The following is a 27,304-nucleotide window of genomic DNA, read 5'->3' as shown; positions in this document are numbered from 1 at the left end:
TTTCAAACGAACCCTGAACTTCTACGGAACATACTGGAACTAAGGTAACGCGGTCTTTTTGTGCGGCCAACACTGCGATTTATTGCTAAGAGCTGGAAAAGCCTTTTCTCGACATTTGATAACTTTTCTGTTGCGATTAGTCACCACAAGGTGGCGCTAACAGATTTGCATTCCTACTTCGAATATTTTCTGCAGAACTGCTGTTTCTTTATGGTTGTGTAAGCAACTGAAACTTCCTTTTACTGATATCTAAGGTTTTAGTACGCTCAGTTATATCAGGTACACGACCACGTAGTTGCATCCTTGGAAGTCGAACTACACAGTGCATTTGCAGCCCCGCAGGTAACAATGCCAATGAGAACCCACGCAAGGCACCTAAGCTAATAAATTACGTTGCCATCGCTCCTCGCTTCAAACGAGCATACCGTGCCCGCAAGATACCAATGTCACAAAAATGTGTTTTTGTTTGTGCTGAAAAACAAGCAAGTTGCTTGTCTACCATTTTTACAAAATTATTTTTGATTTACAGGCAGACCATTGGCCGCACTTTTAGGGCACACATGTATTACTACATTAAAGTAAGACGAGGCGGCGGCTCGAGAGAGTGGTTTTGGGCTGGTCCAAACCATGGGCCACCTCCTCAGGAAATGCTCCCACAACCCATTCCCCCCATATTGAGACGGTGGGCACTGGGCGAGGGCGCTGGGCAGCTCGAATTCGAAGGTACAAGAAACCATCGTCGCTCGGGCTGCCAAAGTCACCGGGGACCATCCTCCTTCGGTCACCACCCCTCCCCCTTATTAGCCCTTGGAGCAATAAAATTTCTCTCCTCTCTCTTTCTCTCTCTCTCTCTCTCTCTCTCTCTCTCTCTCTCTCTCTCTCTCTCTCTCTCTCTCTCTCTCTCTCTCTCTCTCTCTCTCTCTCTCTCTCTCTCTCTCTCGGGATAGTGGTTGACCTTTTTTATGTTGACAATGCAACGGCGTCAAGAGCATGTGTACACAAATGTCGTAGAAGTGCGCGGCAGACCACCTTATTCCCAGGCCAGTGACATCTCTTGTTTCGGACAACGGTGCACAGCGCAAGAAAAGCAGGAACACTGGACAAAAGAAGGCACAGGACGTGGCTGTGCACTGTCTTACAGGGCAGGACAGTCCTGTCCTGTAAGACAGTTTTGTAAGTCATGTCCTTTAAGACAGTCCTGTCCTGTCCTGTCCTTCCTAGTTCGCTTTTCCTATTTTTTGCACCTTAGTCGAATAGGAACCACAATAAAACCAGGCATTCTTTGGTGCACGTCTCTTCTTTTCGTGTGAAATCATTAAAAAAGGCAGCATTCGCATTTTCAACAATTTGATTGCAAGCACCTTTCAGCGCAGAATTTGATAAACAGTTTGCTGACGGGCGCTCTTGCAGCAACACGAATCGTTAACCTTCCCCTTTAACCAGCAGTATTTCACAGATATCAGGCCAGTAGAGACCGCGCCCAGCCGTGGAGGTTCGTGCCTAGGGCAAAGAAGCACGTTTATTGCAATGTCAATTAATTAAAACCCGTCCGTAAGCCTTCTTCTACTTAAGTGCTCGCGCAGACTGTTTCGTAAGGCGCCTTCTCTCTTTGTTCTTTCTAGTTTTGTTCCTTTGTGTTGTCGCTTAGGGAAAATGTAAGCGGTCAGCATTTCGCGTGTCCTTCCTTACTGCCGTGCACAACAGTAAAAGTTTTAAAAATAATATATTTAACCAAAGTCAACCCATCCTATAAACGGCTTCACTATTTCAGCAGCAAAAGTACAAACCTTTTAGAAAATTATTCGTTCAGTTAAATTCTCTTTTTCCTGGTTCGTATGGTGGTTATCATAAAAAGAGCGTTGATTAGATAAAACATGCACAGCTAATTTTACTCTTTCGTTTCCAGAAGCCAACGCGAATTCTGAGGCAGTTCCACTCCCAGTCCTGGACGAGGCACCGGAGCGTTCCCAGCTCCACAGCCGTTACCTTAGAGATCCTGCAGCACGTGGAACGCTGGCAGATGCACGCCGAAGGCAAAACAGTCGTGGTGCAGTGCCTGTGAGTTCACAAACTCGTCTCAGGACTCCGTCTTAACAATGTCGAATGGAAGATAAGCAGAGATGTGCACTAGCAAATCCGGGGGCCGATTCACGATTTTCTAGGGCGCCTTAACCCTTCGACAAAGTAAACTTTTCTGGGTTAGAAGGACACTTTGTATATACTAACTGCCATCGTTTTGTGCTGAAAGATGCAGGCATGGGCACTGGGGTATTCTCATACACACATTCACAAACACATCCACATTTACAAACGCGACCATAGGGAACCGTCTACCCAGACTGAAATGAAAACAGGGATACCGCAAAAAAAATTCACAGCATATCCACGGGGTGAATGATGATGAGTGGGCGAAGCTCCTGAGGGCAAATCATCAGTAAAACCGTGACTCTTCAGTGAAAGTTCGCCCACTACATCTGTGTCCGAACGTAACGTCTAGAAAGTCTCGCTGAAACCGCGCGTCGGCACCTTGGGGCTGAGCTCGCCTGATGCGTTTTGCAGACGCCTCACGAGCTCTCACTGCATCGTGGTCTGCGAATATAAAATCGTGGTCACTGACCAAGTCAAAAAAAAAAGGAAGGTCTGCCTGCCGATACGCGCGCTTTCTCGCCGCTTCCCGTTCTCTGACGTTTTGGAGATCCTCTTCGCGCCGCAGCCGTGCCGCTTCGCGTACGGCAGGGTCCTCGCGCCGTTGCCGTGACGCTTGGGCCTCTCGTTCTCGAACGCTGGGATCTTGGCGGCGGCGTCGCGCAGCCAGACGACACGCTTCGGCCTCCCGCTCTCGTACGGCAGGATCTTGGCGGCGGCGTCGCGCAGCTTCACGGAGCGCTTCTGCCTCGCGGGCTCGCACATCTGCAGCCTTATCCATCGGGCGACTCCGAGCGCGCGCCAACAGCGAACGGATTTTATTACAACGCTCCCCGCCATCTAGTAAACAATCCAAGAACTAAACTAGAGGTAGCCACGCCATCTAGTAAACAATCCAAGCGCATCTTTTCATCATATGCAAGTACCGCCATCTAGTAAACAATCCAAGAACTAAACTAGAAGTAGCCACGCCATCTAGTAAACAATCCAAGAACTAAACTAGAGGTGGCTACATACATACGTCGAGGATGGACAGACCCACGCCTTAAGGAGCTTCGCCCCTAAAACCTAACAGGAATTCTTGTCGTACTGTTGTTACAATAGAAGTCCTGCTGCTACGACACAGCCGTCTGTTGTTGCGACACGCATTTCGGTCGTAACGACAGAGTCAATTTTCTCAACGCCAAACATTCCTGCAGTCACAAAACAACTGCCATTCACGCTACTCTACACAATGGGCAATAATATTCAAACAATGTGCAACTACTGATGGAACACTCAGAATCAGGACAAGACAGGAATTCGCCACGACGGAACATCAAAATCAGGACAGGAATACGACACACGACAGAACATGGGATCACGCACGACAGGAATACGACAAGACGACAGTACGACACGCGAAAATACGACGAAACTACAGACATCTTTCTTGTTGACAGTTCGTCTGGGTACTACCTTTGGCGCATCCAAACTATGACAAAGCTTGTTGTCGGCTAGTGGGTTACCGTTTACAATCGTGATACGAAGCAAAAAAATATTAGTCCACCGTACTATGCTGACAATACGGGTTGCCTTGCCTACTTCCCGCTCACTCGTACGGTTAATTTTTGAAATTTACGCACAGTTTATTATTATTAGAGTATGGTCAACTGTCTTCTTGATGTTTTCTAATTCTGATATTGGACGTGCACTCAAATTAGCAGCGAAAACGCCCGGATAAGAGCCTGTACGTGTGCTGCATCACTCCTGCTGACGCCAGAGACTCTGATTTTTAAACATCACGGCGTTCCGTTTATACACTTCTTCTTTTGCACAGTCCCATCATTTCAGAACGTAGGGACTCATTTCATCAGCAAAATATTAACGGAGACGTACTTTGTAGCAAACCAAGTAGGTGAAACCGGGGTATACGCGGTCGTTCGTTTGCTGGCCCACAAATATGAAGTGTTAGAATATAGTGGAGGATCCCTTTGGGGCCACGCATGCTTTATTTGCACAGAAGTGCTTAGAAGCACAACCTATGCCTTGCATGGCCGCGAGACAACTTCCGTGTCTCTTGTTTTGGCCGTAACGGAGAAAGGCAAGACAGGAGAGGGAAAGAGTAAAATCTTTTTTTATTATTTATGTATTTATTGCTACTCTCAGGCTAAGGCATTAGAGAAGGGAGTGGGTGGTTTAAAGGGAAAAGGCATAAAAACATACAAGTATTTAAAAAAATACCCGGCTCAAGCAATGTACAAAAAAACTTAACACATTTCGACAGACATTGTGGGAATTACGGAGGCCCGCCATCTTCCCTATCTCTCTCGGCTCCCCACGGAGGCGAGAGGGGATGGTCCCTCTCTCCAACGCCAAGACCACCTTAGCCAGGACGAAAGAAACAGGCGCGAGGTCGGATAAAGGGAGGCCAAAAGGAGCAAGACGTACTTACGGCCGCTCCCGATAGTGGCTCCATACCAGGTCGCCCGGAACTTCTGGGCAAAACCTGTCACGTGAGGGGTTCGGCAGCGCCCCCGCCGTCATCCTCGCGCAGCGGGGAAATGCGCGGCCGCAGGGAGAGAGGGACCTCCCCATCTCGCCTCCGCGGCGAGCCGAGAGAGATAGAGAAGATGGCGGGCCTCAGTAATTCCCACAACATGCAAATTGGTACACGTATATACATCTCGGGAGTAATACATAAATGTAAACACATATCACGAGTACGAAATTGTGTGTGCACAAAACAATGATTTTTTAAGTAGCACTACACAATACAGGGTGAAACAAACTGACATGGTTAATTTCAACAATGTCTCGCGGAAGGTGGTTCCAGTACGCGGGATGGATGGATGTATTAAAAAAGCCGTAGTAGTACAGCTGATGACGCCGACTTTGCGCATGTGATCCAGACGCGATGACACATATGGCGCCGAAGTGATTAAACAATCTCCTAAAGTAATGTGTGAAAAAAACTTTATGAAATGGGCTCATTTGCAAGAGAACTATGCAGAATACATTTTGAGCGCGGCTAGGTGGTGTGTCTGTAGTTATATTTGGTTTATTCGCACTCCGTAGTGCACATATCACTGATCTTTGCTAAATGTCGCAACTCTTACTCTCTTTTATTGCGCTCTAGTGACGGATGTCAGGAGTGTGGACTCTACTGCGTGTCGGCGGCAATCTGCGACCAGCTCAAACTCGAGCAAGAGCTGGACGTGTTCCGCTCCGTGCGCAATGTTCGCGCCAGCCGCCCTGAGTTCATCGTCGACTCGGTAAGACAGCTACGGGGCAAAACCTTCTTTCTCAAAATAGGGTTGATTTTACGCACGAAACAGGTCCTATTTCACGCACACCGTTACAACCCACTAACCAAACGTTTAAAGGTGCATTTTGCGCAAACCATTTGATCACTGGTGCTTGGATGGACAGAATTTCTCAATTGTTGCCCCTTTTTTCGATGGTAAATTTGACGTCAACGCATGTTTTGAACATCACAACGAAAACGCTCCCAGACTGAAATACCCTCTGAAAAAATAATTATCTCAGTGTAACCAGGCACCCTGTACCACATTGCATGGGAGGGCCAGCAATCCCCTTCCCTCACCCCTAACCCCTACCCTACCTATGAGAAGTGGGTGGAGCTGCTGACCAGCTCCGACCTTCCACACCAGCGATCATTGGTGGAGAGGGTACGGATGGCCAGCACAGCCCAAGGCATCCCTGACTGAGGAAGCTTCCCACCGGAGGGGTGCCCTAACATCAGCACCTGGTCTCCAATAAAGTTTATTATTCATCATCATCATCTCATTGTAAATGTGGGTGGCTCTTAAGAGTTATCAGTTATTTCAATAAGACAAAGCAGGTATTCATATCGAACTTTATTTTATAAGAAAATAACTATAAAATGCAGTCTTTCTCAAATACAGGATTTTGAGCCGGCTTGCGGGAGTTTTATTTATAATCTTTGACGGAAGGTCGGATAATATTATATTACGAGACGGCATTTTACGGCTTTAGTGAAAATATTTTGGTATACTTTGCGAAGGCCCGCTATGCTTTAATTTGCCCCTTTTGCAATGGCGCCCGACGTGCTCTCGAATAGTGTACGGTTTGCAAGACGCGCAGTGTGGAGGTGGAACATAGTCCTAACACGAGAGCAAGACATCAGTTTTGTCGCACTATCACCACTCCGATACAAAGACGTCTCTCGTCGTCGCCCCTGTGACCTCGCAGTTAAAGGCAAGAAATGCGGCCGCCTAGCTATCTGCCCTTGTATGCTTATCCCTATCATGAGAGAGAGAGAGAGAGAGAGAGAGAGAGAGAGAGAGAGAGAGAGAGAGAGAGAGAGAAGGCTCTTTATTGAAAAAGCAGAGAGTTTCGCCGGCGTTCGCAATCGCCTACATGCTTCTCTGCTGGGGTCGGGGATGTAGGGAAAACAGGCCTCAGAAAGTTGAGGGCAGAAAGAAAGAAGAAAAAAACACTGGCGTAGCTTGACGTTCTTGGCGGAATATTTTTCAGGTTGCGTCACAGGATTTAAAATTTTTAAATGTGACAAATGTCTTCCCAATAGGAAAACCAACTTTTTAGAGCCTGACGCTGCTTTGAGGGGCAAGTCCATGGTCCTAGGATAGTCTTCAGAGTTACCGGCCCTTGCTCTAGGCGCTCAATATCTTTAAAAAAATGGTATCTTTGTGCCAAGTAGGCCACCCATTCAAATATAATATGTTCAACAGTTTCTACCGAAGAACAGTAGTCGCAGTACGGGCTGGTCGTCAGTCCGAGGCGAAAAAGTAAGTGTAGGTGTAAGTCAAGTTCAATCGCAGGCGGTGGTATATTGTTTCGGTAAAAACTGGTGGCGTACGTACGCAAGAACTATCATTATCGCTGTGCGATACTCAGTCGGGGGTACATTTTGGGCCTGTCGACTGGTTCTACACTCATTTCCTGTACGGCGTTGGAGATTCCTAAAAACAATGGGATAGTGGCGGTCTACTCATAAATGGGTTGACCTAAATAAACGAAGGCACTGTTATTCGTGCAAAAATACGTTGAATATAATGCGGGCGAATATTTTTTACATTATAAAAACCACTTTACCGAATAGAAATATTTTTGAATTTTGCGGGCTACAACCAACGCCGCAAGGCGTTTGATGCGGACACTATGTTTTTACAGCAGGGGGCCGAGAAGCGTGTACGTTTTATGAAAGACCTCGTGCTGCCGACAGTTTTCTTAAAGTTGTAAGAGGCGGTGCTGCGGGATGTAGTTTCACTTACGAAATGCCAGAAAAAGGGGGTCTGCAGTACCTTGACATATGCCTATGAATCATCCGTTAAAACGTAAGCTGGGGGTATAATCCGCAATCTCAAACGGAAATTATTAGTTACAATTCGGCCCACTCAAATATTACGAAAAAGATAATAGCGAAAAACTGCCTGCTCCTTGCATTAGATAAATCGTGCGAACACCGGGTCGGCACTAGCGTCACGACACAGCTCCAGCGCCTAAAAAGTGCAGGTTTATTCCCAGAACAAACCGTTGCTGGTGTGGCGGAGAGCCATGTCGCTGAAGTAAAAAGCGGCAGAAACACAGCTGAGAGAAATGAGGAATCTGAAAGAGTGAGACCAATGGTGGTCCCTTACATCCATCAGTCTGCCATCGCCTCAAAACAGTGGCTGAGAAATTTGAGGCGTCTGCTGTGTTTGCGGCTCCCACAAGTTGGCGCAAACGCGTCTCAAAGTGTTGTCAAACGAATCGACCTGAGTCACGGCCGCTCGATGGAAACCTTGTTTCCATCGAACGGCGGTGCCTGAGTGCTCAAATAATCAGGCCACGCGCTTTGTACCCTGTTGTAGTGGTCGATCCATGGTGATCCATGTTATCGGATCCGCTCAGCCGATCCATGTTATCACGCGGAAGCTTTTACTAGGTTATGCATGGCCAGTTAGTAAAAGCACAAAGTACCTAGTGTATACTGTGACAAATAGCTGGTTAATGTTCTGTTAGTAAGTGCCGCGACCTTTTTTTCTAAGAGTGAATTGTGGTCTCCTACATCCGGCAGATCTCCCATCGCCTCAAAAAGGTGGCTGGGAAATGTGAGGCGTCTGCTGTGTTTCCGGCTCCCCACAAGCTGCAAAATGTGTCATAAAGTGAATTGTGAAACGAGTGTAATGGACCTGAGTGCTCGAAGAATCGCGCCACACGCTTTATGCCCTGTTGTACTGGTGAAGTCTATAGCATCCCTCTGTCCTGCCGTAAATGCTGCATTGGGCAGACGGTGAGATGCCTAAACGACAGACTTAGAGAGCATATGGCTCAGCAGTAGAGGCTGCCATGGGACGGGGGAACTTGGGCGACCATTGTAGCAGGTACAAGTGCACTCCAGCGCAGGATACCTCCTAATCACTATACTCCCTTATGCAAAATTTGTAAATCGCGTGAACTGCAGTGTGGTCTGTCACGGTGCATAGCTGCTGTGTATCAGGAAGTGATCGTGGGATGAGCGAACTCACGGCGGCGCGCGCTACTCTGTCATTATCACGCAGCGTCTCGCCTCTGCAGAGCATGTTATTGTAAATCGTGTGTTGGAGCCTCCCGCACAAATGTTAGCAATGGTAGGCCTCTGCGTCGGCGGCGCGAACTGCGTCTCAGGAAGCGATCGCAATCTGCGTCTCGGAAAGGGACCGCGAACTGTGTGTCTCAGGAAGTCAACGCATCACCGTCGCGCGCACGACGGCACGCGCTGCAATGGCATCATCTCACAGGGCGGTGTCACCGCCCAGCATGTCTCACTGCCTCCCCCTCCCACTTTCACCATACGTCGCCGCCGAGGAGCGTCTCTCACAGCTTAGGCATATTGCCCTCCCCCTCACACTTTCGCAACCCTCCTCCGCCGTTTTATTATTATCATCGGTTCTCCCTTCGTTCGCCTGGTAACGAGGCCAACGTCGCCGTCAAACTGCAGTAGCGGGCGCCAAAGTGCTGCGCATTAAAAACACAGGTCTTGCGCAGATCGAGCCGCTAACGCGAAAGAGAAATTTGTGAGGCATACCGTAATGGCGAAGAAGGCGACGCATGTATCAGCACCACTTCCGCAACATTGTTCAAAAAAGAAGTGTGGTTCCTGAATCACAGAATAACTCGCATACGTGTAAAATGAATAAGTTCTCTCTTTTTTTCTTTTGTTGACGCATGCGCCGACAAGGTAGCGTCTTTGTGTACGTCTAGTAAAAAATATCAGTGGAAGTCTAGCGTTCGTGCCATGCTTTTCTTTTTCCGTGTTCCGTCTTTTTCTGTGTTCCGGTGGAACAATACACAGTGGAAAGCTTTATGACAGTAAACACGGGAGCGCGTGTCACTCAGTGCATCCAGAGCAGTCTAGCGATTGGATGTTGAACTGTCGTAGTTTGTACATTTGGAGGATCCACTCCCTGACAAGGTTGATTGCGCTGTAGTATGATGCGGTAGCGGCGTTAGATATCGGGAAACGATTCCAGAGAATACATGTGCCGATGAGGAGCCTTTTATCATGCGCTAAACAGAGCGAACCCATCAAAACGCTTGCTTTCCTCTGCCGCATTGGGTGATAAAGAGTGCGTTATCCTCCGTGACGTAACTAACGCAGCAAGCAGCCTCGCGATAAAGCGCTTTCAGGGAGTGCGCCCGCCAACCGCACCAACTGCAAGAGCGCGCCATCCTCTCACCAGAGCGCTCTGCATATATTGAGCGGCAGGCGCTCCCGTCTTTACTGGCATAAAGCTTTCGACTGTACCCAGCAACGTTTTATCAGTTGCTGAAGTTTATGTGATCTCCGGAGTGAACAACTAGATAGCGCCAGAATGATGTCCCAAAACGCTCTCTCAACGTGATCAACGCCAGCCTTCATTGTCGCCGCTTTCTTCAATGACCCGGGAACACTAAGCCACGTCGCACGAATATCAGCGCCGTCAAAATCAAATTACGAACAACCTCTAATGACAGTGTCAGTTTTGAGCGGTGCTTCGGGGAAAGAACGTGGAAGAGTTTTGTCACTAAAGTGCTAACACTGAAGGGTGTGCGGTTATGGAAAGAAATAAGTAAAAAAACTCAGTGTAAACATAATGTTCTGCTGTAAGAGTCGGATGATAAAAATTGGATATTTTCTATCGAGAAAAGTACGGTATTCTCATGGTTCGCAGCAATACTGATCTACTCTCCTTTTACCGTTGTGAATTTTGCAGGATCAGTACGCCTTCTGCTTCGACCTTGCCCTGAGCTTCCTGGACACCTTCGAAACTTACTCCAACTTCCAGTAACCGCGTTGGAACGCTTGTGTATTTATTGAAGCAATTTTATTTAGCACAGAAATGTAACACTATGAATGAAATTGTCCATGTAAAGTAAGAGCTTGCGGAAATTAAATAAAGCTTTTTTTCTACGTGTCTTGCAAATCCATCTCTATGTAATTCAAGCCTCATCAGTCGCTGAGGTCGGGAAGATACCAGTTTGCAACCACGACTAATGAAAAGCGTCCAAGCGGTCATCATAGATCGGCGATATATACCGACAGACAGACAACCATACATACAGGCACACAGACAGACAGACAGACAGACCGACAGACAGACGGACGGACAGACAGACAGACAGACAGACAGACAGACAGATGGACGGATAGACGGACGGACGGACAAGAAAAACAACGAAGTGAAGAGACAAGGACAGAGTGAGGCGCTGAACTTCCAAAAGGTTTTATTGCGAACGGGCAATATATATATGTATATATATATATATATATATATATATATATATATATATATATATATATATATATATTCGTACACCCAGGGACTCGCCTGCTTGTGTATGCAAATTGTAGTTTTTCAGGCAAGGTGCCAGAGGCCATGCTATCGCATTAAGCGCTGAAATTCGCAGTCCTCGTCGTTTTCTCTCTGTCCTTGTCTCTTCTTCGCGCTCTTTTTCTTCTACCAGACAGAGGGAAGTGCGCCAGATGACAATGCTAATATTTTTAAGGAAGGGAAACTGGTAGGAACGAAACTCAAAGAAGTATATTTGCAACAACGCCTTCCTAATATTCGGAACAATCTAGTGAACTGTAGAGATTACCGAAATTTATTCATACAGTATAGAAATCGGGGCGAAGCTCTTCTCGGATGTGCAGTTCAGCTGTTCTTCCCTGTGGCGGATCCAGGCGCCAGCGACACGGAATGTGTCCACCGCAGAGGGAGCGGCGCGGTTCCAGGAAGTGGGAATGAATGACTTTATGGCACCCAGCGTGTTAAGAGCGAGCGGCCTCCGGGTCACGCCGCTCGCGTGAGGACACTTAGTCTGGGGCCACAGCCGTGTCGTCGCGTTGTTTTGGCCCGAGTGCGTGGTGTAGCCGTGGGAAAACATTGGCGGTACGGCGGCTTGAAGGGCACTCAGGGAGCTTGGCAGTAGCTGGCTCCGGGCACATCGCGTTTTCGTTTAGCAGGTTGTAAAACCATTCGGTCCGCTGCGGCTCCGGAGACGGGGAGGCTTGGAGCTGTCAACTGGAACGGGTAGCGGCCATTCGTTCAAGTAATTTGCACAGTGTCGACGTCAGGGAGATGGGCCGTAGATTTGACATCGTGGATGGATCTTTTCCAGCCTTAGGAATGGGTGTGACGACTGCGTGCTTGAGATATTCTGGCAGATGTCCTGAGGCCCAAATGGAATTCAACAGTTCCAGTATGTCGCATCTAGTTTGTTCATCTAGATTTCGCAGCATTGACCAAGTCACGCCATCTTTGCCAGGCACACTGCGCACGTTGACTTGCTCCAGGGCAGTTATAAGTTCAGTAATAGTGAAGGGCGCCTCAAGGGGATCGTTTTCGTCTACCGGCTCCGAAAAGTAAATGTTCGGGGGTGGCGTAGAGGATGGCTGCGGGAAGAACGTCCTTGCAGTTCCTCCCCTTCTCTCTTGGACCCCAATGTGCTCTGCTACGCATGCCATGGCACAACAAAGCCTGACCTTCCGCACCTCGTCTGGTCTTGCCCGGGCCTTGCCGTGCTTCGCGCCCAACACCGCCCGGCGTGGGTTCACTCCTACGAAGAGTGGATTCGGCCCTCTTGGCGTGTCAAAGACACCTTGGCAGCACTCTGGAGCTTTGTCTGTGCGGCGTCGATGGCTGGACATTACTAGCGTCCTTCCTGCCCTCCCCCTTCCCCTGCGGCTTCGGGCCATCCTTTCTTAATAAAGTTTTCTTCCTTCAACTGGAACGAGACGGCGGTCAATTTATGGGAAAGTGCTCTCTTTGTTGGCCCGCGCGCGCGGAGTGAAGGCGCGCGAGGGTGTGCGCGTAACGGCCCGGTGTGCGCGTAACGGCCTGAGCCGGCCGCCGTGTCCTGTTGTCCCTACGCGCTGTTTCTGGCGCACGGTCCAATTAACGGGGCATCGCCTGTCAACGGCGGAGAATCTTGGGGACGCGCCGGGTCGTTAAGACGCATGGTTATGGGTTTCAGCTGGCGTGGAGTGGTTGTCCGGTTTTGGACGAAAATCGTGGGAACAGGCGATGCAGACCGCGTTCGTAGAAGCTTGTCCCTGGCGCTCGCACGTGTTTCCGCGGGTTTCCGAATGTCTGTTGTAGCTGTCTCATTTGCTTTTGATATGTTCCTTTTTGGTTGGTGAGAGAGGGTGACCAATGTTTCAGAGTTACGGGGGGCGTCGCCCACCGCAATTTAAACCCGGATGTGGTAACACGACCAATCAGATCGCCAGGGGATTATGATTGGCCCGTGTATCGGGGTTGGAGACAAAGTGATCCATTAAAGACACGAGACACGAGGTCTCAGGGTCGAATCCTCAGGGTTTTAATGTGCTATGCACGGCCGGCGTATTGCCGAGCTAGTGCAGGTCAGGCTAGGGAGGATATCACCACTTGGGTAGTCTTAGGTCAGGGTCCGTCGCTGACGGGGGTGCCGCGGGCACCAGTGTTGCGGAGTTACCAGTCCGGAATTGGAATGAATCCGGAATCATTCCACATTTTCGCGACCCCGGAATGGAATGGGAATGGAATGACGACAATACTTGAAGGAATGGAATGGGAATGGAATTAAGCGCCTTTTGCCCGGAATGGAATGGGAATGGAATTAGATGTATTTTTCCCAAAATAAAGCGCACTTTTCCTTCTACGCGTTGTTTTTTGTCAAAATATGCAAATACACGCAAAAGATCCCACCAGCCCAAGTTCAAACATTAGTAAGCCGGAGCCTTGAATTTAACAATAACCCAGTACTGTTAAAATCGATTGGTTGATTACAAGCACGGTATATTTATAAGCAGAGATTCTACTACAATTATGTCCTTAAATACAGCGCTGCTACGAAGTTCGTCGCGATTCTCCGCCTAATAAACGCGGCTCTAAGCCGTTAGTATCCGTCGTGAGGAACTACCGCGGTGGTATCCCCCCCCCCCCCCCCCTTATCTCTCCCACCAACTTCGCCTTGTGATTTTTTACCTTGGCGGCGCCTTCGCCCCGGCTGCGAGCTGTCTCCCCACGCTTCACTATTGTTTTTTGCGTCCGGAACCGTCGGTGATCGCATCCCACCTTGCCGTCATCGGGACGCTGGCGCGGTGCTTGTGTTCACTGCGAAATTTCGCATATCAGCTTACACCCCATCTACCTTCGCGCTCCCCCCTCCTCCCCCAGGACGTTTTGCAATACTGGCCCTCCTGTCAAGACACTCGGACGCCTTTGCCCAAAGCAGCGTCTACGAAGGCCTAAAATATTGATTCGAGAATCCACCCGAAACAGGAGAGCCCATGCGATAGGAACTGCGGTCACGCCTGCGCCTGCAAGCTTTGTTCCTAAACGGTCCCGACCTAACGGAAAGCGAATGCTAGCCACTTTCCATTGCTTTCCCGACTCGCAAGGGCAGTTTCCGTTGTAAATGTGACGTCAGCTGACGTGGATTGCGTGTTTTACACGGCATCTCTTTTAGTGACAGACAAAGCAAAACCGGCTCTGAAACACCTCTTTTAAGCAGCTCGTTTGTCAAGCGCAACACACAGGTAGAAGGCAACTGTATTAGTTTACTTTTTTTCTTTTTAGAAGTCATCGTTGAAGCAGCAGTCATTTACACTTCGTGTTTTCAGAACTGAACGGCGAAGCGCCCATTTGGCTCACACCATTTTGTTACGTAATTTTGATGAATGAAACCAAAATAAACTTTTTTTAGACCTTTCAGGCAGCTTGAGACCTGCATTGCAGCATATAAAATTCACGAGGAGACCTAATTGCGCTGCTGAGCACGAGGTCGCGGTTCGATTCCCGGCCGCGGCGGCCACTTTCCTGATGGAGGCGAAAAGCAAGAACGCCCGTGTGTACGAGATTTCGGCTTAAGGTGGTCAAAATTAATCCGGAGCCCTCCACTACGACGCGCCTCATTGCCTGCGTTGCGTCGGCGCGTTAAACCCTACAATATATCAACGAGGACAACTACGCACTTTTTTAGGGCGTAGGGATTTCCACAACACTAGACTGACCGGCTGCCGAACGTGTCATTATCGTTATCATTTTCCTTTACATCTTTTCTTTCGGTTGATCGCTCAGACCAGAGGACACTTGGGGGACCTTCATTGCTATTCCACTGCATGCAACTCCTCAAATTAGTTCTACAGGCCTCAGTTATACAATTAGTTACGCAGGCCTTGGACTCAGTTTTGCTGAGTCCAAGGCAGCAACGCATTCTCTAAGTCCTTCTTCAGTTAGCTAGAGCCAAAGGTTGCGTGGTGCTAAAGTGTGAACAATCTCCCAATTTCTAAAAAAAAAAAAACAAGACGCAGATTAGTATACGAACCAATGCACTATCCCAGTATACACTAACGAAAGAAAAAAGAATTCTCCCGGCGCAATGGTTTTCATCGAGACACCCATACAAAGGTCGCGCATACTCTAAGCACAGCCTGGTCGAACTTTCCCTTGTGCGCAGTGGATGATACCTGACGCACGTAAGTAAGCTTTTCGGCAAGGGCGACATTGCGTACCTACCTACGCACACGCAAACACCGGAAGTTCTGAACCTATCCGTGCTTTCGAGGCCTAACGACCTGTGCGGCCCGTGATCCGTATTTGGTGCAAAGGCAGGAAAAGGTGCTCGAGCGGTAATTCTTCCAACTGATACCACTAGATCCGGAGGTTCTCTTCCTTGTTAACAAAATTGTAGTTCTAACCATGCTCACAACTGCTCCATACGCGTGTTAACTGCTTAAGGAATATAATGTCTTCTTCAACCATACTTTTGTCAACACAAAAAGTAGAACATGTCGTCGCGTTAGCGTTAACACATTCACACTTAAACAATAATAAAGCATTGCAACTCGTACATACGTGCTGACCATGCAAATACTATAATAACTACCTGGAGAACTGCCCCTGTGGGATTTAGTAGGGTGATTGCACTGAACGAGATATGCCACAAAGCCACTATCCCTAGACCTTGGTTACGTGTTTTGCGTATTTTAGCAGTTCTTAACGCGTGTAATAACATCAGTTTAATAGTGGGTTCATTGGTAACTTGATAATCACCCGATAAAACGTTGAGGAATTATAGGAATGGAATTGAACTGCCCGGCAATTCCCGGAGTGGGAATGGGCGACGTTCCGGCATTCCGAGGAATTGAAAGGAATGGAATTTAGTCAAATTGTAATTCCCCGGAATGGAATTGGAATGGAATGGGGACGCCCATTCCGCAACACTGGCGGGCACAAAGTCTTAGCTGACCTAGAAACCCACTTTATTACTTACTCTGTCTACTTCAGTCTGTAAATATCCTGTATATGTCTCTCGCTTAAATATACAGTTTTAAAAACCCTCAACAAGTCTCATCGTCGCGTCATCAGTGCCGCAACCATCAGGCACCAGCACAGACCATCGGAGCATCGAAGCAAGAAACAGCGAACCATAAACCTTTACTCTCCCCTTGCGGTCGTCCCAACTCTTGCTGCTCCTTCGTGTGCGTCATCCACACGAGCACTGAGCAGCGTAGGCCGGAGAAGACGGGCAACACGCCGTGCGGGTTCCGGCTGTTGATGGACACCATTCGGCCGCACTTGGGCCGGATTATGGCCTGCGACATCGCCGTGACCGGAGAACTCGTCACTTTTTGTCACAGAATGCGACGTTTGCTCTGCTCCCAGCAAACACATAGGTCAGGTAACACTTTTAAACTTCGTTATCACGAGAGAAAAGTCTGTTCGGCTTGGTATTGCAAAAGCTAGGCGCAAAGGGTTTCATGAAAGCCGCCCTACAGGATGACTGCTTTCAGCCTGTCCGTACTGTTACGGTTCAGTGCGCCACTGCCATGTTCGCGAGTGCTGCAGGTGTTGCGGAGTGCTATTGTGTTGTGTAAGCCTTCATTCACACAGCTGTTTTTCCCCCCGTCATGTAACCGTCTTCAATCATGAGCGACGATTTTTCGTGCGATTTCTCGCTGAAAACAGTGCGACGGTGACGGAAAGCCGAGCTTTACGTTTCCGTTCCGTCACCGCGACGGGACCACGCCGCGTGGTCAACCAGGCAATCACAAAACAAATTTTTACGGCTAAATTTAGCGAAAAGTGAGCCCACTGAAAAATCTAAACCATTTTTTAGGCTAAACTCTAGGCTAACCTAAACTGGACGAGGTTGAGCAGTTTCGCGTGGCTCCTGGATAACAGTGCTGCGCATGCGCGAGGAGCAGTGACGTCACACGGCGCACAGAACGTTGCTCGTTTTCCGGCGTCTCTCACACGTAAACGCTTACCGGAAAATGTGCTCATCATATGGACGCCAGGACACACGGGTCACAAGCGGAATGAGGCCGCCGATGCAACAGCCCGAGGTCTTCTTATCCCGGCCCCCATGTACCAAGCCCCGTCCTTGGACATGGTGAGCGTAACCTTCACCGAATATTTGAGCATACTGAGAATCAACAGAAGATTCCACCCCATGACAAAAGCCTCACTAAAGATGAAGAGCACACTATCAGCATACTACAGACAGACACATTACCCACACTGGCTAGACTGCACTGTTGGTATCCCACGTTATATTCACCTTTTTGCCCGCACTGCCGGGAGAGGGCAGACGCGTACCACACAGTGTGGGAATGTCAGTACATACCAACCGTACACCCCCTGCCAGCGATGGCTGGTAGAGAGAGCCATAGCGGCGATGGAGGCCAGTGTAATCGCGGAATTGGGATAGCCACCTTCTTTCCTCCCTCTTATTTTTTTTCCTTTTGAATAAAGATATTTTCAATCAATCAATCACACACCCCACGCGCCCAGCGTCTTCGCCGACCTCCGTTCCGCACGTGGCGGCCCGGTCCACTTGATGATAATGCGAGGGGTGGCAGGGTGTGGAACCGATGGCTCGTGCGTCGCAGCAACACCGGCGTGCGCCTGTGGAACTAGCTTAGCTCTGGGGCTATTGGTGACGCCGCGTCGTAGTCGCTTGAAAAATTTTATAGGTATTATTCTTAGCACAAGCAGCAGTAACATAGGCTGGACGTTTTAATAAAAAGGTGTAGTTAAGCCCCGCGTAAGAGGTGATAAAACCGAACGTTTTGTGAAAATCGGTACACGGTTAATGCTCCAATCGAAGAACATGTGGACGTGAATGTATTGGTTAGTGCTGCAAAGCTTAGGAACTTGGAGAACAATGGCGAGGTGCCGCTGCAAGAACCTTTACTGCAATGTAATAGAAAAACAGGTATGCGGACACTATTATCATCTTTTTTTTTTTTTTTGCACAATGCTGACTTAAGACGTCCACGTGGCCTGCCCATCGTACCTTTTGGTACATAATACATATATGGGGCTGTGGGACACCCTAATGATGGCAAAAGACGTTCTTTTAGGAAAGCAAACATTGAACCTGGCCACCACACTCTTGTAGCATATTGTACCAGTGACCAGTATCGAGTGAAGCAGGGCAAGTGCTTTTCAATGGGCGAGATAAAACTACTCCGCAAACCTTTTAACGCAAAACCGTTACTTGGCTAGGTCAGCAAAAGCATGAACCCTGATGGCGTCCGCGGAAAGCGTACCCACCCCTTTTCACCCTTAAAAAGTGACAACAGCTGCTAAGCGTTTGCTAAGGCGTTCCATACGGTTCCACTCCTTCCATTGCACGCGTACACAAAAAAACAAAACAAAATTATCAGCGCACTCTTTTCCCGAAAATGATGAGAAAACAACCACAAGGGCTTTTTTTTTTGAAATAGGATTAAGTGGTTTTGCTACGGGGGCAGTGGATAAAAAGATATCCCGAATGTAAATGCGGTTCTCAACCAACGCGTTCACGGGGGCGGCTTTTAACACGAAGGTGTTTTATGCCAGGGTACACCAAAATCTGACCAGCGTCATATCTGTCATGGAAATGACGTCGCCAGAAGAAGTTTCATTGACGCGGCTGGCCCCGTATTGGAGCCACCAACTCTCTCGCCGCAACGGGAGGTAGTACACACCGCTCTGCCCACTGCGCTACTAATTTTAAATGCGGAGCATTTCTTAGGCTCGCGATGTCACTCGTCGATGTTGTCGGCGCCGTCCACACGCTCACTGCGCATGCGCGTCACGTCGAGGCGCAGGTGCGCGTCTCTCCCCCGTACCCTCCTCGCTCTCAACAACAGGTGCGGCGGTGCGGGAGGAGCGCGTGTACCCCGTGCGCTCCGTCGCTCTCAACAACAGCTGTGGCGGTGCGGGGGGAGCGCGTCTGTGCACGCATGCGTCGTAGCTACCCGTGCGCTGCGTCGCGCTCAACAGTAACGGCGGCAGGGCATGTACACGTGATAACGGCGTGGTGGATGCGTGGAAAGTTCGCGCGCTTGTGTACGGAAGTGTGGGCATGCGCGTCTCTCCCCCGTACTCGCCTCCCTCGAACGCGGGCGGTGTGTATATAAGCGGCGGAGCGCGCGTTCGGAATTCAGTCAAGGGCGTCTTTGCTTGGCTTTCGCTTGACTTGACGCTTTGCTTGACGGCACCAAGCAATAAAGACAGACTTTAACTTTACACTCCTTGCCTTCACTTCTCCTTCATTCAATAAATAATAATAATAAAGACGAAATAACAATTAAGCATTCCCAAACCATACCTAATTACGCAACATTCACGCGATACCCCCACCACTCTGCGACGCATTTACTCGAGTTCCCCCCGTGGGAAGATGCGGGCGGGTTTTTTTTTTTTATTATTTCAAGCGAAAGTTCTACGAACACGCGTTATATCTTCCCCAGTACTTTCTTCATTCAGATGCCGTATCGGAGAAGTGAAGCGAAGTAGGCCATCATGACACTAACGAGCGCCTACATGGCGCCTCGATGCCAGCGTCTTCGTGTACACGGGACGCGGGTGGATCTTGGGGTGGATTGGGCACCCTCCACCACCTACTGCTTCCAAACTTCGCAATTTGTAGCGTTTGCGAAGCCACTCAACGAAAACTGTTAAAAGTGTGGCACCAGTCATGGTGAAAAGGGTGCAGCCGTTGAAGAAGTCGCCGTCGATGAGTGCTCTCTTTGCTGGAAAAACTGTTGAATTCACTCAAGAATGACGACGCTTCCGCACACAGAATGACCGTGTTGGAGCTCCTTTATGCAAATTCAAGCCTTTCTTGTGAACTTTTGCACATGCATAGACAACATTAATCTGAAAAGAAAGGTTACCGCGGTACATCCAAAGTGGATAAACTTGCCGAACGTTCTAATGAACGGAAATGCTCAAAAATAAAGAATTGTTGTCGAGCAGGCAGGTAAGGTAGAAGTGTGGTTTACTTGTGCACGTTGAAGTTTGCTTATCTAAGAAGCGGTTCTATTCTCAATGTTGGCTGGCATTATACGTGCTGATGGGTGCAATCGGTGTTGATTGGTACGACCGCTACATTTTATGCGAGGAGTTGCAGGTTGCACTGCGAGCAAAGAAAACCTGGTGAGGTTGGGGATTACATTTGGCACCACGTGACACAGTGCGCCGTCCCTACATGGCCTTCTATTGTAACCGGCTGTTATGTGCTAGTGGCTAGCTGATGTATGCAACTTAAAGAAAAACGTTTCTGCGCCCCAAATACCCACAAGCATGGTATCACTGGCGACTGCGTTCTTTAGGCAGGGAAAGAGATCGCAAATGAGTGGTCGTCCTGCTGGCCGCTGTGCTAGGTCATCCTGCAGAAAAAGTGCTCCCAGTTCATTCGTCTACATTTCAATGAACGATCGTTGTTTCGAGCCGCGAAACTTCGCGTATTGCGGCACCAATCTCGAACTATCTTCGCGTTAACGTCCCTGTTCAGAAAGACGCAATGAATAAGCGGGAACCCAGCTGACAGCATAAAATAAACTAGGGAAAATATCGGCTATGCACTTAACGCCTAAGTGCGTAGTCGCAGCCGGATAAGGCGCCGGCCTTGTTTGCTGCCACAACGGTGCCTAATCGGGAAGGCCGTTTCAGCAAAACCTGACGGAGAGCCAATCGCGTTTTAGGAGCTATCGTTTTCCTCTAATTCCTGTTTCTGCCGCTTGTGCGTTTGCAAGTGACCAATGAAAAAAAGCGGCGAGCGGAAGGCGCGACGCCTTCCTCCACGCTGAATGTGACCCGAGTTAGAAGCTGTTCGAAGCGTTTGAAGCTGTTGTGGAGCAGGTTGGCACAATTTTGTGCTTTTGTTGGAGTAGCGTGGCACAGGAAAACAGAATTTCATCAAAACTGCGCAATATGCACAGCTGTCTCACCCCTGCATTCGCAGAAGAAGAGTTCCTGACAAGAAAAATATACGACGACACCCCGAAAAATGAACCAAATCACAAAGGTCTATCTAATCTAGGTCTATCTAAACCCACGTAGCTGTTTCATGAAACAGCTACGTGGGTTTCTAGAGTCAGGATGACACTCTTGATGAAGTCATCCTCAAAAGTACGTGCTTCACTGAGTCTCACGCAAAGTGTTCTCGCATTTAATTAACAACCACACAAGAGGTTTTTTTCAATTCTCCTATCGAGTGGCTGTGCCTGTGAAATGTAACGGTGATTCTTTCAAAGTCAAAGCTTCATGTGAGATGGCGTATTAGGGCCATGCACGTATGTTAGGCTTGGTAGTACGGTCAATTTGTAGATTATTCGAGCAGTGGAATCACTGAACACAGTGACCAATGTTCCGCTGTATTTCATCCCTGTAATAATAGTGTTTCGATTTGTTTTTGTGAATACTGTTATGGATCCATTACTACAGCCATGTCGTCTAAGGATCCAGATGACGTTTCACCTATTTTCTGTATCTATGCTTTTTTCGTGAAATGAAGGTTTCTTCCAAGAGTACGAATTCGCGGGCGGTACTCTTCAGATAGTACTCTGGGAATAATTGTCCAAGACATCCTATTGCCACAGTATTTACTCAATGCAGGCAGCAAGGCATGGTGCATTTAGCAATTTTTCCTCGACCTCTTCTCTCCTACAGCAATGCCCATTAAAAAGCCATAGAGCACTTTTAGAAAATTTGAAGACGCCTAAAGGGGTACTGACACCAATTTTTGGTGTTAATATTATTACACAGATCACCTCGTTTACACTACAGCAGGGGTTCTCAAGCATGTTGGTCCCAGGGAACCCTGCTAAGTTCCGTTAAGTGCCAAGGAACCCCCCCCCCCTCCCGCCATTTTTCATTCCGTTCATGCTACATTAACGTGCAATAAATTCAAAAGCAAGCAAGGGTATCGTTTTTTTTTCGTCGACTTTATGCGAATGCGTACGCTAGCGGCCCCTATCTCCAAACAGGAGAAATGCGCATGGGGTAATATAAGGCCGAGATTCAAGTGCAATAGTTTAACCACGTGGCCAGTTTTCGGAGTCTGGCCGGCTACAAACTGCTGGCAAGATTTATTGCGCAGCTCGCGCGTTTCTGTTATGCGCCGAGATGTGCTTACTGACACTTGGGCGTGAGTAATGGAGGTTCCTTAGATCGATCGCACCTCAAGTTTACCATATAAGACTTTGCGACTGCGGAACCAGGGAAAATTTATCAGTGGCTCGCGGAACCCTGAGGAAGGGCCTGCGGAACCCACTTTGAGAAACCATGCACTACAGAATACCCTGGCTGAAATATGAGTGGCCTGTGATGCGTGGAACATCCTTCAATTTGATACGATTTAATGTGCCAACGGAACAGCTCGCGGAGCAGTGCGCAGCAAATGGATGTCACCGTGACATCACTCTGTGAGAGGGAAAAGTGACGTAGCCGTCTGCCTCCAACGATCGTCAGAACGTCGTGACGTCACTTCACGCGCGCAGCCCGGCGAGCTGTGATTGGGCGCTGGCGCATTCATGAAGTGAAACATGTAGCCAGAGCTACAGGCATGACCGCTGTCCAGAAAGACACTCTTACAAAAATAAAGTTCCGCACGGGGGAAAAGAGCAGTTAATAAAGCCAGAATCACTGCAGAAGCCAGTATCAGGTCTTTTATTGAAAGCGGTCATCAAATTGCCACCGCAATGCTAGGCCACGCCTTCAGGCAGCTCATCCGCTAAGCTCCGGCGGCGGGGCAGTCAAAACGCCTCCTCCGGCCTTTTCGGGGTTTTGCCATCTGCACAAAGCAGTGAGGTCATTCCGTGATTCTGTCACATGCGGCTTCTTGGCTGGAAGCGCGGGAAACCAAAACGGACGATTTTCAGGCCGTTCAATGTAATTAATTACGGCGCGCTCAAGTATTATAAGTGCTGTTTCGGGTTTGCAGGCCATTAAGCATTGATAAAATAAATAAAAAGGAACATAAAATTTTGGTGTCAGTACTCCTTTAAGCTTCGCCTTTAGCCGTATAATGTGACAGTGTCACTGAACTCGGCAATGACGAAGACCGTAGTGCGCCTGGCACAGATCATGATACCTGGCCTGCATCTATCAAACGTGCATCAAGACTAAGTACAATACATCGCATTACACCCTAGCACTGACGTCCTCATATACCGTAATGGCAACCTCAAGCGGTGAAAACTTTCTGCTCCTGTTAGCACGCCATCTTTTGGGAAAGCGACTTACGATTCCGAGGCTTTCTGTAGGTACCGCAAAGTGGCACTGCAAGATATTTTTAGCTTGGTTAATGCCACCGATGACTTTTCTGGGCCACAGACGTGTTGTCGCTGCACATCAAAAGAGAATGCTCATTTGAATGGCTACAGGATAGAAGCAGGTGCCTCCTCCCTCACTGAATCCTTGAGAAGCGATTACGGTTCCAGGCCTTGTCTGAAGGCAACATGAGTTGGCATTCGTGTGCAGTGTGGAACTGCAGGAGAAGTAACACACAGGCACACAGTGATGTAAGAGTCGGAGCACTTTGTTCAACCAAGTAAGCAAATACAAAGCGAATTCTATGCACAAAAGCCACGAACAAAGTCGGATGAAAAAAAAAAAAAAAAAAAAGCGAGACATGTTGTACGTCTGCCCGAAGCAGGAACATACAGCCGTGCTATGGAAAACACACACACAATATTTCAACACCCGTCATCTTCCAAGAAATCAAACATGAGCACTCGTAAAGAAGGCCACTACAAAGTAAGTCCGTACAAAAAACTTCGGAACAAGAAACCGCTCTATGCTTGTCACGACAACCACAGCACTCTCCATTTTTCAACGGGCTCAGGGAGCCACTGGTAGAAAGTAATCTGGGGCAGGGAAAGCCACGCCTGATAACGACGCCCTCTGTGCTAAAGCCCTTGCTCTTTAGACGATGGGTAGAGGTGAAGTGTGCGGTCAAACGCAAACGCTGTGCCTTGGGTCAACTACTTAGTGGTAAGAAGGACGACGATGAAGCCACGACCGTATTCTCGCAGACATTTCCACGGGACCTCCTTCATCACAGCCGTAAAAAAACACGGTCAGTTCAATGATCATGGTCGGTAGTTAGCACACGGCAGCTCTGGCAAACAGTAATGCTATTGCAGGAGGCACGTGCAAGCCTCGACAATGCTCGACTGCTGCGGATAACACTTTGTGTCCATGTGCCACGATCTTGTACGGGTGGTTTCCACTGGCAAAACCGTATCCCAAGCTCATAACACTCGCACAACCTTTCCCACACGATTACCGAGCTCATAAAGCTAAACTGCACCATCTTCAAGAAGAAAACATCTTCACTCTCTGCCTGCCGCTTGAACAAAAGCTATGTATATCACCAATGTTCAGAAGGACCATTGAACCTGCTTCAGAAAGAGAGCCTGCAGTACCAAATAACACTGCATTTGCACCACTTGGACAGAAAGTGTGGCTCAAAACACAGCATGGGCTCAATGCGAGACTGAGGTTTAGAACGAGAGTAGCCCAATAAAAATCAAGTGACGGCTCCCGTGCACTGCACACAAGGTGAGGGTTCATGGGCACTATTAGTTCCAAAACTCTCACCGTGTCTAAAATGTATCACCTCCATGGTGGCAACCCCATACAGAAATGGCCAAACACCACAATACAAAATAACTGGCTTTTAAACTTGGCTACATGTCTGACTGCATAGGAGGGGCGTTTGTAGAACCAGGACGCGTATAAAAGTAGCCCCCTTAGATGCTTCCTTCCTGGTACGTTCGTCCACCAAACACAAAAGCACGGCACTATCATTCTTTCCAGGACCGCTCCCCAACGTCAAGAGTCACACGCAAGACAGTTCCGACACTCACTCACACCGACCCAAACGCAAATCCTGCAGCACCGCTCCAAATGATGGTACGCTTCCCTACCGCATCAGGCATAAAAAAAAAAATGAAGACTAGAAATTACGACGGTCGCTCTGCTTTCCCGCGGATTAGTGACAGCATGTGCCCAGAATGAATGCCGGTAGAAGAACTTTTCCCCGAAGAAAAGGGAGAGAGTTCGAAGCACACGCGTGAACAATGCCGCGGTACATACGACGAGGCACCACGTTTTTTCCACTGGTCACAAAACAATTTGCCACCATCTGGGCCGTCGGCTGTAGCCGGCGGGTTTTCGCAAATGTGCTTGCAAGACAAACACGCACATGCATGTCCACAAAAGCGCTCTACAACAAAAAAAGAGGACAGCATGGATCACCACACACGCACTCCAAAGACCAGCAGCTAGCGACAATAGGAGCAAGCCTAACTGTGCACTTTTGGTTGTTTTGGTTACACAAGGCAATCACAGGCAGAACACACACCAGTGCATGGGCTTTTTATCAGTCTACCACGGGAAAAACAGACACATTGTTGGCCTCTATTGGTGCTTTGGTGCACCCTTCGCACAGTGAGCTACAGCAACACCTCTTTCAGACTGATAAAAATGTATTGGTGCAAACAACAGTTGGGAACCACCTCTCCTGAGCAGCAAGTGCCACTTGCACCTGTAGCGGTGACGCTCACACACCAAACCTGATGCCATCTGAGGACAAAGGTTGGTGCTACCGTCACACAGTTTAGCTCTGAAGCCGCCAGGAAAAGTCCTTCGACGAACGGGAAGCTCCCGACAGCAGGAATAGTAATGCAACTGCACATTCACAAGACGACGAATTCCCACTATGCCACAGCGAGTTAAAAATGCGCAAGGTTTCTCACAAATTTTGACACTGCAGTTTGGCGTTTCTGTGACTGTGAGGGCGACCGGAATTCTGGCCTTGATGACTGGAAGAAAAAAAACTCGCACCGTCGTTCTTTGAACGCTGTAATACTGCTGCTTTCCATTCCTCTCACTCCTTTCCCCTCAGCCAACATCTACGCAACCCCTTCTGACAGCGGGAAGGACTCAGCTGTCCGCTGCGATTGAAATGTGGTTATGAAGCAGTGCTGCCTTGCCAAAAACACTATGTCTACACTGAAATCGAACGAACAGACCTGGGACATTATTTCCGCACACTCAGAGCACAGCGGAAAAACAGAACAGTTGTCTGTGTGGAAAACAAAGGCTTGGTCGTAACCGCACCACAGTGTTGCTATGCAGCACCGACAAATTTTGTTGCAATAGCTACGTTTTTGAAAAACAAAACTGCCTGACGTGAACACAGACAATACACAGTAATTTTTACTACGTTGACAGCATAGACACTCAGCTGCACTCTTTCTTTCCTGAGCAAAAGCGATAGGTCCGGAAACGCTGTTTTATGGGTGGTACTCGACACACAGCAACCATATCCGAACCCCTTCATCACATCTTGGACATGGATCAATCTCGCCAACTCACGAAGAGCACTAAAATACAGATAGGACACTTCTATCAGGCCAAGCAAACAGATTTGCTTTGAGACTTTGATATGCACCCGTCAACTTTTGCCAACCTTAAACTACAACGGAAAGGCGTGTATAATACACGAGAGCTTTGCAAGACAAACTTTGCATGGAACGTAATGTCAGGCTACTTTCCATTCAGACTAAGCACCAACTGGCGATTTCCACAGATCATTGTGAAAAGAAAGACACGAGCTTTTGCCCACCTAAAGCCATACGTTTTACAAACAACCAAGCCTTAGAAACGCTGGCATCACCAACACTTTTCAAACCCATTGCTTCTCCTGTAGAAGTCGAAAAAGGATTTCTGTGGAGTTTCAAAATGTTGGTGTTTTTTGTTAAACTACTCTCACTATGTTTAAAAGATAGTAAAGGAGCTACAAATTCAGCCCATTTGCCACAGAGCATCACAGCACACAGTCCAAGACAAGCAAGCCCTGCATAAAAAGTCACAGCAAGTAAACGGTTACAGAGAAATGCAGTGCGCTCCTTACAATAAAAAACTCCGTATGACAAAAGCTAGATTTCCAAATATGCTCGCAGTTAGCCACACGCGACGACATTCTGGTCCTCTTTCTTCCCGAAATTCAAAAGCCCGTCAAAGGCCTGCACTGGAAAGTAAAAAAAGTAACATTGACCTTTCTCCTTCGATGTCAACATACATTCAGCTGGGCACAAATCAAGAAGTCAATGAGAAGGCCTTAGAAATGCTAAAATGTTCAAAGATCCTCAATCTAGGCATTTCTCGTTAGGCTACTTCTCAATATGCAACGTTTCTGCATCTCAAGTGGGTGGCAATACATTTAACTAAATGTGGCATTGTTAAATGGCACTTTATTTTTGTGTCTACTATTACAGAGACATTACGTCTTGCAGGTTGTGTTCTGCTAATTATGCACTATTCAGCTAAGCCGATCCACTCGTCTACATTGACACACAAAATAACCATGATTTGGAGTATACCTTAGTTTTGCA

At 48.3% G+C, this 27,304-nt stretch overlaps 1 protein-coding gene across 3 annotated transcripts in view; it reads left to right on the top strand.

Annotated features, from left to right (window-relative positions):
* The window catches only part of LOC144162552 (receptor-type tyrosine-protein phosphatase T-like), a 616,771-nt gene extending 606,223 nt beyond the window's left edge, over positions 1–10,548 (top strand). For all 3 annotated transcript variants that reach the window (XM_077693138.1, XM_077693139.1, XM_077693137.1), the window contains exons 40-42: positions 1,907–2,058; positions 5,264–5,399; positions 10,347–10,548. In XM_077693138.1, coding sequence (XP_077549264.1) covers positions 1,907–2,058; positions 5,264–5,399; positions 10,347–10,421 — 363 coding nt within the window. In that variant the 3' untranslated portion in view covers positions 10,422–10,548. The remainder of the gene's footprint in view (positions 1–1,906; positions 2,059–5,263; positions 5,400–10,346) is intronic.
* The last annotated feature ends 16,756 nt before the right edge of the window (positions 10,549–27,304 follow it).

This window comes from Haemaphysalis longicornis, unplaced genomic scaffold (assembly GCF_048455015.1).
Source record: "Haemaphysalis longicornis isolate Haplotype H1 unplaced genomic scaffold, Haemaphysalis longicornis Haplotype H1 scaffold_12, whole genome shotgun sequence".
NCBI classification, from domain to species: domain Eukaryota; kingdom Metazoa; phylum Arthropoda; class Arachnida; order Ixodida; family Ixodidae; genus Haemaphysalis; species Haemaphysalis longicornis.
This window is presented reverse-complemented; position numbering and strand designations above follow the sequence as displayed.